This window comes from Vigna radiata, unplaced genomic scaffold (assembly GCF_000741045.1).
Source record: "Vigna radiata var. radiata cultivar VC1973A unplaced genomic scaffold, Vradiata_ver6 scaffold_154, whole genome shotgun sequence".
In the NCBI taxonomy this organism is placed as follows: Eukaryota; Viridiplantae; Streptophyta; class Magnoliopsida; order Fabales; family Fabaceae; genus Vigna; species Vigna radiata.
Window position 1 is genome coordinate 421072 of NW_014542916.1, and position 14130 is coordinate 435201.

The 14130-nt window shown below is 28.5% G+C and overlaps 2 protein-coding genes across 2 annotated transcripts; both read left to right on the plus strand.

The window, feature by feature from the left end:
- Positions 1-2331: 2331 nt before the first annotated feature.
- On the plus strand, positions 2332-6179 carry LOC106752580 (haloacid dehalogenase-like hydrolase domain-containing protein 3). Its single transcript, XM_014634294.2, has 6 exons — positions 2332-2686; positions 2787-2893; positions 4198-4306; positions 4404-4565; positions 5188-5361; positions 5980-6179. The coding sequence occupies exons 1-6, from the start codon at positions 2459-2461 to the stop codon at positions 6007-6009; spliced, it is 810 nt and encodes a 269-aa protein (XP_014489780.1). The 5' UTR covers positions 2332-2458; the 3' UTR covers positions 6010-6179.
- Positions 6180-11069: 4890 nt separating this feature from the next.
- Positions 11070-13355, plus strand: LOC106752555 (transcription factor ORG2). The gene is made up of 3 exons (XM_014634255.2): positions 11070-11389; positions 12380-12742; positions 13014-13355. The coding sequence occupies exons 1-3, from the start codon at positions 11102-11104 to the stop codon at positions 13092-13094; spliced, it is 732 nt and encodes a 243-aa protein (XP_014489741.1). The 5' UTR covers positions 11070-11101; the 3' UTR covers positions 13095-13355.
- Positions 13356-14130: the final 775 nt, after the last annotated feature.

The following is a 14130-nucleotide window of genomic DNA, read 5'->3' on the forward strand; positions in this document are numbered from 1 at the left end:
TACAATATACATTTTTGAATAAACTCAATACAAATTTCCAGTTAAATGTCAAAATAGGATAATTTATTAATATGATACAAAAATAATACGTTGAATTTGTTCACAGAAAAAATTGCAAACATTCTTAATGAAAATAGTGATATAAAGGATATGAATATGAAAAAAAAAAATTGATATAAAACAACTTTCTAGTATACTATTTCTTATATGATAAATTGACTGTAATATAGCTTCTACGTATTCTTTTAGAAAAAAAAAATGTTTTACATGATTTACGTGATAGGAAATATGTTTTACATGATTTACGTATACAGAAAAACATATTTTATAATTCAATTTTGAAACAAAATTTAAACTTTTATAATAGTCAAAAGAAAAAAAACGAAAACCTTAACCCTTACAAATAATTTGGTAAGGAATTAAGTTAAATTTAACAATTCTAAAATATATAGTGCTGCAAGTTCTGAAATAAAACCTAATTATAATATATAAATGGATACAAATCTTATTTTACAAGCAGATTTTATGAAATTGAGTTAGATTGTTTTTATGATATAATTTTTTTTAATCTAGAACCATTTTTTTTGAATCCATGCAACATTTTAGAGTCTTTTTTTTCTTCCCTTCCACAACTTTCTCTGTGAACCAAGGTGCATGAAAAAATGGTGAAGATCAATAAACCACGATCTTCTTATCTTCTAATTTTAATTTTATTCTTGTTTTATAATTTTTCATTTTCTTATTTTGATTTTGTTCTGGTTTTTTAAAATTTCGTCTATTTGTAATTTTATGGTTTTTGATGTGCTATTTTGTCATTTTTATATTCACCATGTTTGGTGCCTGTCATTTTGTATAAATGATTGATATCTTATTTTTTATTTAAGAAATACCAAATCTCGTTTTCAAGGAACAGTTGTTCTAACATGCAACCGGTTTATTCTTGTAACATCAATCATCATGGCAATTCCATCCGACACTAATAATGCATTTCTCTAAAAAGGTCTTAGGGATATACGTAGAATTACGCTTTAGAATAATTATGTTGAGATAAATATAAAAGGATTTGCAATAAAATCGTGTTATTTTTATTTTTTTTAAATTGATTTAACAAAAAATATTTTTCTTTTAAATAATAACAGATAAATAAAAGTGTGTAAGAGAAATTTGTAAAATTAATTTTATACTATTTAAAATTAAAAGATTATATGTTGCTATTAATATTTCTAAACAAGGATTAAGTCAAACATTAAAAATAAATTCTAAATAGGAGTAATAATATTTTATATAAAAAACATGTTTATTGAAGTATAAGAAATGAAGATAACTCTCTTAAATATTATCTTGTTTGAAATTCATAAGAAATAAACTCTTATTTTGAATTATAAAGAAGAGAAAAACTTTCTTAAATCACACAAAATAAAAAAACACCTTATTTGATGAACAACCTTTTTTAAGAATAACAATTTTAACACTTAATCTCACATTAACTCATTTGATGAAAATTATCGCTTTATCCATGTTAAATTTTTAAAATCATTTTCACATTCAATTATGAAATACTTAAACTTTTCAAATTTATATTTAAAAATGAAAACTTATCACTTTATTTGAAAATTACATCAAGTCACAATTATCACAAATAATGACAATAAACTTTTTCAATTTTGTTGTTATAATAATCTATCACTAGCAATACTAAATATCATTGAAATTCTTTTGATTATGATTAATAATAATTGATTATCACATCATTTAAGTAAATAAAATATGTTCTTCTGCATACTATTTTATGTTCCTTTAAAAAAATTCCTATCACAATTTATTACAAAATGTTTAATCATATACATAAATAAAATACAAATTTTCTAATATTTTTTTATCATCACTTAAAATTCTTGAATTTACTTTATCATCATTAAAATTTGTTCTTGAAAAATATCCTTATCATTTTCTTATTTTGTGAAAAGATATTACATTAAGCTGTTGAATAACAAATTGACATGTGTAAAAACTTAAGAGATTTTGAAATTTAACTCTAATGCTAAAATTATTTTTCGAAAATCCATAATACTGTAAGAAATTGACCAATAAGGATTGTTCATTCTAACATTTTTACAATTATTAGGGACTAGGGATAATTTTTTTATCGATAAAGTTTTTAAGATAATTTAAATTTTATATGAAGTGGGAATAAACTTTGAAATTATTATATAAGCCTTAAAAAAATAAAAAAATAATAGTTGTTTAAAAATTTTGGTATAAAGTGTAATGTGAACAGTAGTATTCTAGGAGGAATAAAAAAGTGAGTGGTAGTAGTATTAATAAGATCAAAGGTTTTATGTTGTTCTCATTTCTTAAGAAACCGAAGCAGGAGCCTTTATTTTCCCTTCTTCTGCATCATCACTGAGAAAAGAGCGCATCTTGGTTTCCAATGTGAAGGGAGCTTTACCAAACAAACATGGCTACAATAGCTGTCAGGATTCTCGGTTCCAATTCGCGAACCGCCCTCCGTCGCTGGTGTCGGTCCTCTTACTCCTCTACCTCCGCAGCGGTGGCGGAAGCGGAGAGTACGGAGGTGAAGGACTACGCCGATTATCGGCGCTCTCTATACGGACAGATCACGCACAAGGCGCTCCTCGTCGACGCCGTTGGCACGCTCGTCCTCCCCTCGCAACCCATGGCTCAGGTACGTCACGTGCTTCGATTTGCGCGCCAAGAGAAACTTAAAACTGAAACGGATTTTATATTCGACTTGGAGCTGACTCCGGTTTGTGTGCTTTTGGTAGATTTATAGGACGATTGGCGAAAAGTATGGTGTGGAATACTCGGAGGATGAAATACTGTTTAGATACAGAAGAGCATATGGGCAGCCTTGGGGAAAATCTCGTCTCAGGTTAGCTTCTTACTTCTACTTTTGTTTTTACTTTTTATCGTTCATGTGAAAATAGTTAGATTTTATTACTTGGATATGACTTTGGTTGAAATATAATTTTGGGTTTTAAGTTTTAAAAGTTTCGCATTATTTGATTTTGCGAGAAATTGCAGACTAATGTGACCACAACTGTGGTTGTGATGTGATTGCGGAGGGCAAAAAAGTTTTGACATTGTGATCGAAATGGTAGTGCCGGATCGTTTTTAAAAATCTTGGTGTTGATATTGGTTGTTGCTTTTTGAGTAGGTGTTTATTAATTATCATGAATTGCTTTCACGGGATTGAAAATTTCGTAGTTTGGATCTTTTTATATATCTACCTTAAATTTCGAAAAGAAAAAGAAAAGGAGTTGTTAGCAAATTCATGGCGGTTGATTCTGCCTGGTGGACTAAATTTCTTAATGGGGTCCTTTGTGTGTATAGGTGATTTTACTTGCTTGTCTAATGAGCAATTGTACTATTGCAGACGCTACTGGTAAAAATCTCAAGACAGCATTACATTAAAATAACTTCAGATAGGGATTTGTTGTTATATTTTAATATTAATATTTTTATGTTTGAGTTTTTAAATGATTGGACTTGTAATATGCTAGAGTTTCTCATGTCTGATTAGTTTTAAAGTCTTGGAGCCAAGTATCGGTCATTCGCATATAAATGTTGCCAAGGGATTTTCCATTGCTTTTGAGTGAAATGACAAGAACACTCTTTTGATTGCATGATAGCTTGTTTGTTCGTGGCAATAAATTTATATAGCTTGTAGTGAATGTTCTGTCTTAATTGCCTACTTCGTGAAAGTACTATGATGTAAACATTTTCATTAGTGAGAAATTTTTTAGCACAATACGTATGAACCATATTATCAAAATCCAATTTCTGATTTAGCTTGACAAGTATCATGTGGTTTGTTTTGTATGCAGCTTTAAATATCCATGGTTATACGCCTTTTAACTTTAAAGTTACTGTTTTCATGTACACATTCTTTGTAATTTGTCTCTTAAAATGCTTGAATAGTATGCCACTGGCCTTTAGGTTAAGATACTCTGTTTTGTGGAAATAAAATTTGGAATGAAATGCTTCTCTTCGCATTCTCTGCCTTTGTATTCAAAAACTGCCAAAGTCTTATCCATGCTAGGTATATTGTCAAGTTTTATGTTGGTCTGTGACTAAATAAGTAAAAAGCAATCTCTTACATATAACTATAGAGACACTTTACTTCTTTTCATATTTAGTATAATTAAGATTCCTTGTTTTTCTTTTATATTGCAGATATGTTAATGATGGTAAGCCCTTCTGGCAATACATAGTTAGTTATTCCACCGGCTGTTCAGATCCTCAATACTTTGAAGAACTTTATAACTATTATATGACAGACAAGGTAAAATAATGATCATTTTCGGAAATATAATATGCATTTTTCTCAAAATAAATTGGATAGTTTTTGATACTTATATATATGTCTATAAACCATACAGGCATGGCACCTCAATGATCCTGGAGCAGAAGAAGTATTTAGAGCTCTTCGAAAATCAGGTGTGAAATTAGCTGTTGTATCAAATTTTGACACTAGGTTAAGACCTCTCCTGCGGGCATTAAATTGTGACACTTGGTTTGATGCGGTAGCAGTGTCAGCTGAGGTAAGCTAATTGTTCTTTTCTTTTTGACCTATGGTAGCGTGTCTTTTTGTCGCCCTAAGATGGTAGCGGGTATTTTTTTAGCCATAAGCTTATCCAATGCAATTCTGAAAGTCACGTCGGAGTAGAAAGCAACTCAACATGATTCTGGGCTTGAGAATCATGCTGCAAAGCTTCTTCACGATTGAGCCTTATATTACAAGTTAACCTTTTTGAAACAATGAACTTACGCCAGAATGACATTACCTTTAGCTTTGGAGATGATATCAAGTTAAGTAAATTTGGTGAAGAATCAAATGGAAATTTGATGGCTAAAATTTAATGATAATTATAAATTCTTTTGCACAGACCATATTTTTTAAGGCATGTATTATTGTTGCCTGTACCAACTTTCAGGAATTAGCCATTATCCTTTCACACCTCTGAGTCTTGAAAATATTTTAGATGTCAAGTTCTTGTGTCTCAAATTCATCTGAGCATCCATGTATTGACATACTGGTTACATTGGTAATATATTAATCACGAGGTTTCATAATTATGTAAGTTTCCTTTTCTACATGATGGTTGGCTGATAAACTTCTCTCATTTAAACGTGTTTGTGGTTGGTTGGTTGTCTTTCAATCAGGTTGCGGCCGAAAAACCAAATCCAACTATATTTCTTAAAGCATGTGAACTATTGGATGTAAAGCCTGAGGATGCTGTTCATGTTGGGGATGATCGCAGAAATGATATATGGGGTGCCAGGGATGCAGGCTGTGATGCTTGGCTTTGGGGATGCGATGTTCACTCTTTTAAGGAGGTATTTAAAATCTTCATCTCTTTCTAGTAACTGTACAGAAATTTCACTGTAGAGTATATGTACATAAGATGATTATGACTAGGGTAACATAATATATCATCCCCATCAAGGTACCTCCTTTAGTATTTAAAATCAGTGATCCTCTATATGCAGTTTGCTCCTTCCCCTTAGATCCCAAATTCCGAGTAGAGATTCTCCGAGTTCCTAACTGCCTTGTTGGTACTCTTCTAAATATAACTATTAAAATAACATAGGGAATATAAAAAGGAAATAATCAACACTCACAGGTTTTTACCTTGGGGTATATGTTTGCACAAATTTATCTAAAAGTGTTTTTAGGAGAGATAAATAAGAAAAAAATAAAATAACTTTTTCAGAAAGTTAAAATTTGCTTGTGTAAATTAAAAACTTGCGTTCTATAGATTCCACAAAGTACTTCCTTTTCTTTGAGTTCTCAAAGCTTTTGAAAAGAAAATTCTCCAAAGTATACATGATCTAACATTGATAATTTTATGAATGCATATTCTGATACTTTTAACCTACCACAATGATTATTTTTAGTGGTTTATTTAAATTTTATTTTTATTTTGAAATGACATGAAAACCTTATTGATGCAGGTAGCACAGAGGATTGGGGTTCAGGTCTGAAAGATGATAGCTTTTGACAATAAGTATATGATGTTATGCGAGTACTTTAGGCTTTTGGCTTTAAGGCCGCAGATGTAAATGTCTACTCTTCAATGTGTGTGTATGTATATATACATGTATGAAAGAGATGTGAACCTATAAAAACCATTAATCTAAGAGGTTTAGGTAAAGGTAAGAGTTAACTGATCTATGTTTTTTCTAAAAGCTTAAAATCATAAAGAAAATAAAGCGAAAGTAACCGTAGGTTGCAATTTTTTTAAATGATATCTGAGAAAATTTCATCCTTAACCCTTAGTTTTCATTCATTCAAGGGGAAAAGAAAGGAAGTTTGATAAGAAGAAGCTTTTATGGAGGTTAGTGAGATTGAAGGATTAAAAGCTGGGAACAATGCTTAAGATTGACTAACATAAGCAACTCCATTTCTATCTGTTAAAATAAAATGGACTTGAAGAGGATACTGATGAGGCCCACTTGGGTGGTAGTGCAACTGCTTCATGCATCTCATTTCAATCTTTATTTTAAAATATATAATCTGAAATATCCATTTTTATTCTAAATTATACAATCTGAAATATTATTTTTACATTCTCAATTATATATTTAAAAATATGTTTTACATTATATATTTTAAAATGCAAAATAAAAAATATATTCTAGAAAAAGTTATGGAAATACAGGAAGAAGTTGCCTTATAGGTATTCAAACCATTTGGGCCTTTAACATAAAAGGTCTCTGCCATACTCACCCAAATTTTGCTATTTTCATTTCACACTTTTCTCGTTGTTTCCCCAAAATACCCCTAAACCCAAAAGTACCTCATTATGCATTTTTGGTGTACAACGAAAAACATGTTGTCACTGTTCTAGGAACGTGTGCTCTCCATATGTTTTCATTGTTATTGATGTGAACAAGACAGAGAAAATATTGTTATAATTGAATATAATTAATAATATATATATTAATTGAATATAATTCATAATATATATATTAATTGAATATAATTCATAATATATTTATTAATTGAATATAATTCATAATATATTTATTTGACGTTTGACTCAAATATGTCGTAAACAGGTAATAACATTGTACAATATTATTATTGTCACACCGTTAAACACTCTTAAAATAGTGAAATATAAAATTATGATAAATTAAATTTATTTATTATATTTTTTAATATATTATTATATTTTGGACTATATTTGTTGTTATACTAATAAATTTTGTGAAAGTCTATAAATATAATTTAAAACAGGGAGTAATTTATCTCAATATTTATTATATATTAAAATATTTACAAGAATTGATTTGAGTGTTGAACTCTTTAGACATGAACTTTTATGATCAAACAAGTCAGTGAGAAGTTCAATCACTTTTAAGAATTCAAAATCAGTTATAAAATATTAATAAATAATAAATATTATAAAATCTTTTCTTATTTTAATTATTTCTTATTAAAATATAAAATAAAACTATTAGTAAAATATTAAATTAAGTTATTTTATTTTAATATTTTCTGTTTTAATTATTTATTTCTATTATATAAGAACATATATTACTAAAATATTAATTAATTAATTTTATTTATCATTTTACTTAATTGTTTTATATAGTATAAAAATATATACCAATATAATTTTTAAAAACATGATATAAAAGATACTTATTTACAATAATTTAAAGATAGAAAAAGATATTTAAAAATACAAGAGGAAGAGAACAACAATGAGGTGGAAATAATCTGTATTTTATAGTTATGATCTATGATCTTGGTTAAACGATGTAGATCGTTACTAACTCCATAACTGTTTTATCTTCAACTATACTATACTTCTAGAAAGTTAGTTATTAATTTTATTATTTACAATAATGTGATGTAATATAGTAGTATCTAATGTAATTAACTAATGTCATATTTAATTTTGACATTCCCAGCCTTAATTAATAAGTCCGTGCAAACCATACGCAAGAAAGCCAAACCCTTGTGCATAGCTTGCATAGCCACGTGCACCTCAAACCAAACAAAGCCACGTGTCATTAGATTCCTTCTATATTTCTCTCATCAATATATCCTTTTCTTTGTGTTTTCTTTTTTAATTTTACTCTTTAAATAATTTCTTTCTTTTTAAAACTAAAATAATTATTGTATTAATTTTATCTTTAAGTAACTATTTTTTAAATTTAATATTTTTTATTTGACCATTTCTTTAAACTTAACCATTTTTTAATTATAAAACTACTAAAAAAATAAAAACTATTTATAATAAAATTATAAAATTTATTTATATTTAATTTTATAATAACAACAATATTTTAATTATTATAAAAATGAACTATATATATATTTATATTGTTTATGAAAAATTATTAAATTGTAAAATATTAAATTTGTTGAGCGAAATTACTTAAAAGTTGAGTTGTTTTTTACATGTTTTGGTGTGGTTATTTTAGTGAATAAGTTAATTTTTTTTAGTTTTTATTTTGTTTGATTCTTAAGTTTATCTTGTTTTTATATATTTTTTTTTTATGTTTTAGTTGTTTTGTGTTAGTTCTATTTGTAATATTTCTTTTAATTATGTATATTGTTTTTTCGTCCAAGTTAGTATTTGATTTCTATGTTTAATGTTTCTTGTAGCTTGATCACCTATTGATTGTTTGAGGTATTAGAAAATGTATATTGAACCTATAGGAATTTGAACTTAATGCATGATTGATTGTTGAAGATTTAAGGAATTAAAACTTGAAGACTTATCATAGGTTCAAAGTCACCTTCAATAGAATTTGAGTAATCTTGTGAGTTGTTTTTGACATGAATTTGAAATTGAGATATTTGTGAATTCAAGAGAATGAAATGGATGAAATATAATATTGTCAATTATATATTCTATGTTAATTTCTTATTGTATACCAACTGTTTCATTAAAATCAAAAAAGTTTCTTTGTGTTTTTATGATTTGTATGTCTAATTAAGTTGTGAATTGTAAGAGTTGTCAAATATTGCAAAAATCCCTTAAAAGAGAGTAATATTTATTACTTTCTATGTGTAATCGGGTGCACTTGCCATGTTGTTGACTTTCCACTAACAACAATCGAAAAGGTTTATGTTATGGATATTGACAAGTGTATCAAATCACACAAGAAATATAGTGAATAAGTCTAGATATCATATTTCCAAGAGACTCGTGTTGTTAAAAAACAATATGATTATTTACTAATTAAGGCTAAGAACTTTTAAATATTGAAAAATATTGATTTTTATGAAATAATTCTAAATTCTAGAAAGAAATTAAACTTACGAAATTAACTATATGTTAGAGACTTCATTGAAGTTAGTTTTCATGTATCAATTCAATGTGAAAACACTAAACAATTGACAAACCCTAAGTCACCTTAGGTTCATAAAAATAATGGTTTCCCCCTTCTATGTAGTATAAGGACAACCATGAACCAATAAAAAAACAAAGCAAGTGATTAAGTGGCTTAAGTATATGTGTTATAAATTGAGTGGGAAAACATTATTAATTTTAAGGTTAATTAAATATGCTTTTGGTCCCTTAACTTTCGGTGAAAATTAGAATTAATTTTTCTTCGAAACTTTGGTCCAATTTAGTTCCCTAACTTTAAAAATGTGTAGATTTAGTTCCTTTAACCAAATTTTGTTAAGTTTATTTAATGTTTCAAACATGTTTTTCAATTAACATTGAAGCCAAAATGTGTCAAATACTGTAAACAACTCAAATGCTATTATGAAATACATTTAAATCAAATAAATTTAACAAAATTTGATTAAAAAGACTGCATTGACACATTTCTATAAAGTTTGGAGACTAAACTGGACCAAGTTTCAAAAATAAACTAATTTCAATTTTCAATCAAAGTTAATTAAGGAAATAAAAACATATTTAACCTTAATTTCAATCTAAAAAATCTCTAAATGGTGCTATATTTTTTGAACTAAAAATTAATTTGGTCTAAAATTTATTAAACTACTATATGCTAATATACACAACAAAACACGTAAAAATCCAAATTACAAATTTAGTAGTGGTGGTCAACGAAAAATAGATTCAACGCAAACCAATCTTCAATCAAATTCAAATTAAATCTGATTCTTGCTTGTTCAAGAACAACTATGTCTATCTTGAACAAAAGTGTAGTAGCTATATATGTGCTCATTGAAACTTATTAATGACTATTTATTTACTAAGTTCTAGTATTTCATGAAAAAGTTGATCAATTCAAGAGTGCAAGAATGATAGACTTTACATTAACACAAAGGAAGTAACCTAACAACATGTTGAAACACAATGAAGTGACATTAATAAGTGAAAATGAACAAGAATACATCAACAATGGTTCATATCTCAAAAATTACAAAAAAGAAGGTTGAATCACACTTTTGAGACTAATTATGTAGTTCCAAACCATGAATCAACGAACTAAGTAAAGAAAATGTAAACCTGAAATAGAAACACATTTTAGCCAGCTATGTAGACTAGAATTTGCTCCAAGTTGAGTGAAGAAGATGAAATATGTGAAAATGTGATACCCTAGGTCTTCAAGCTCTATTCCAAAGAAAATCTATTGAACTCCAAATCAGCCTTTCACAAGTGTATTTGAGTGTCTGTATCTGTTAAATAAAAATAGTAAAAGTGAGTGATTCCACAAAGTAAAAAAGAGTTGAGTGGAAAAAAACAAATATGCCACGTAGACAATTAAAGAAGTACAGAAATGCAGTATGGTTGGGTAGTCATCCACGCTCTCCCACCCTCTCACCCTCTCTGCTACATGCACAAACACATTTCAAACACGCGTTTACATGTGCTTCCATAAACTATAATCTCCCAACATTATTAATGTGTTTGGTTTTATTTTTAAACATCTTAGCTCCTACTTCATCAATTAACTTACATTTAACTAATCCAAGTGACCAGGACAAAATAACAATATTTTAATTATCTTCAATTATATTAAAATGCACCATTACGTAAAGGATAATGACTGCTGCATATATATTCACAAGTCCAGATCATGATTTCATTGTCTCAGAAACTTGTTAACTGCTCCCAACAAATCATCATCATTCACCATGGTCGCATTGTTCTCTCCTATCTTCTCACCCAAAGCCTGGCTCTTAGAAGAGGAGCCATTCGGCTATAATAATACCCATAACCTCTTATACAAAGATGATGCGTCTTCTGAGTACTCCTTTCCCTATCAATTTTATTCACCACAGACACAGATTGAGCTTCAACCATCCTCTGACCCTGCCATGGTCAAGAAACTTAGCCACAATGCTAGCGAACGTGATCGTCGCAAGAAGGTCAACAACTTGGTTTCTTCACTTCGCTCACTTCTTCCAATGGCAGATCAAACGGTACTTTTTATACATATATATCTCTCACTTTACCACAATAATATAAACTCGCTACTGTTTGCTTTCAATCAAATTTAATTTGAACTTTCACTTTTGCTACTGCACCATAACATTTGAGTTTCTTTATATGGAATATGAGAGCAAAGTTTCAGTTCTGAGTAAATCGAAACCAAAATATCCATGCTACTGTATCTGTCTGTCCTCTGATCTTCTAATTAGCAGACATATGCTAATCTTGTAGGAAGTAATTTCATGAAATTAATATTACTGTTATCTTATCCATATATAGCTTTCATGAGGGTTCCTGAGATTTATTTGTCAACTGGGATGTGTTCCCTTAGATTCCCTTTATTTTATGGTTCACAGCATGTATTTTCTATCCATTTAGGCTTATTTTTTTATCATATTCAAATTAACTTTGCAGATAATTTTTTTTTTGAGTGATTTGTTCAGAGGAAAGATAATTAGGGGTTAGTTTATGTAAAGTCTCTTTTATTTGTTAATTTTCATCAAATAGGAACTTTTATGCAGTAAAACAAACGCAATAAAATGCAGAAATATTGCACAGTATGAAACTATGTGATTCCTATCAACATCTGCAAAAATTGATCGAATGGATGATGTAATAATTTCTAATAAAACAACTACTTCTAACAATGACGTGCTAGGCCTTACTCGGTTCACATTTAATTAATACAAATGCAAAAGTTTGAATTTTACCACGCAAGTCTATTCTTGATTGTTTGTGGAGAAAAACACGTAGTTAGAAAATACTAAGGTGGTCTTGTCTTATTTATCTTTTGATTTTATTTTAATTAATATGAATATAATGATAGTATAAAAATGTTACATTGATTGATATTACTTTATGATTTTACATATATTAACAAAAACAATCACCACTACACGTAAAAATACTAGAAACAAATATGTGAAACAAATTTGTAATAAATAGAGATCTCATGATTCCATATTAATGTATGGTTGCAGAAAAAAATGAGCATTCCTGCAACAGTTTCTAGAGTCTTGAAATACATACCTGAACTACAACAGCAAGTGAAAGCACTGACAAAAAGAAAAGAGGAGCTTCTGTGCAGAATTTCTCGGCAATTGGAAGGAGATGCAGTGAACAAAGAATCTCATAGGAAAATTTCCCACCACAACTCTTCTTTTGTTGTCTCAACAAGTAGGCTTAACGAATGTGAAGCTGTAGTTCACATTTCATGTCATGAGACCCACAAGGTTCCACTATCAGAGATCCTGCAGTGTTTAGAAAATGATGGTCTTTTTCTGCTAGATGCTTCTTCCTCAGAAACCTTTGGAGGAAGGTTCTTCTACAATTTGCATTTTCAGGTATCTTTCACAATATTCCAATTTATGATAACTTCATTGGTTCAAAGATAATATTAACTATCAGGTTTTTAATTATATCCTTTCTTTCATTCTTATCAAGAAACACAAAATGATGCATGAGTGAATATTAAAGTAGTAAGACAGAAAAAGGACATTTAACAAAACGACAATGCTAATGTTAGTGGTTAATGATTAAAAATGCACCAAATTAGGTTATAATACTCTATAATTTTGAGAACTGATTAATGAAGTAATGCTGGTGTTTCTGCAGGTGGAGAAAACTAATAGATTAGAGCCCGAGATATTAATTGAGAAGCTTTTACCAATATATGAGAAGCAAAGGATTTTCTAATGAAACAAAAGTTGGCTCCAGGATCATACAATTTTAAGTGCTCTGATGTTAAATTTGACACCTAAAATAGTCTGCACATATTTGGCATGTACTGGTTGCAAGTTCAGAAGGAAGAAATCATTTGTTGATTTTAGAATTTAATGAATATTGTATAAATATAAATGTTACAAAGCAAAGTGCTTTGTCTCTTTCCTTTTAGTACACAGTGTATATGGTCTTAGATTCAATTTTGAGGTTTTCATATTTAAGTTATATCATGGTAGTGGTAGATATATATATAGTCTTTAGTTATTATCTCATTTTCTCAATCGTGCGTATCATAAATGAAAATAATGGTTATGTATGGACACTTACTCTACATCTATTCCACATACTATTTACAAAATAGTCTTTTAACAACGATTAAATAAGACTTATCATGATGACTGTGTAATCGTCGTTAAGCTAGTCGTCGTAATAAATTAATGTTTTTAACAATGACGTTGACTATTCATGAGATGGTAGAATAATAACTGATTCTAGTAACTGCATGTATTAAATAAGTGTTCTATTTACCGGGATTTGTAAGGATAAACCAATATTTACGGTTGAATTGAATGTAAAAGTGGTGTTGATCATAAAAACAAAGTTGAACTAATATTTGAAAAATAAAATAATAAATGCTATGTTAAGGTTAAATTTTATGTGTTTTTCTTATATTGGACTACTACTTATCTTTTATATTTAACATGTTGGTTATTCAATGTACTCGGAGTAATCTAAAGTAGATCTAAGTCAATTCTTATAACATATAACATATAATCTAACAACTTTCAAATCAAGTGCGATTCCATCATTTGTAGATTAATTTTTTGTCTTAAGTGTAAGACTTTTTTCTAATCCACTTTATAGATCATGTGGAAGCTTCTAACAAGAATGAGATTATTTTATTAGAACATAGTTTGAGATCAGTCTTCTAACTTAATCCAAACTAGTGAAATAAGATGAATTGTCAATTCATCCAAATATTAAGTATAAACAAAATCACAAACTATTG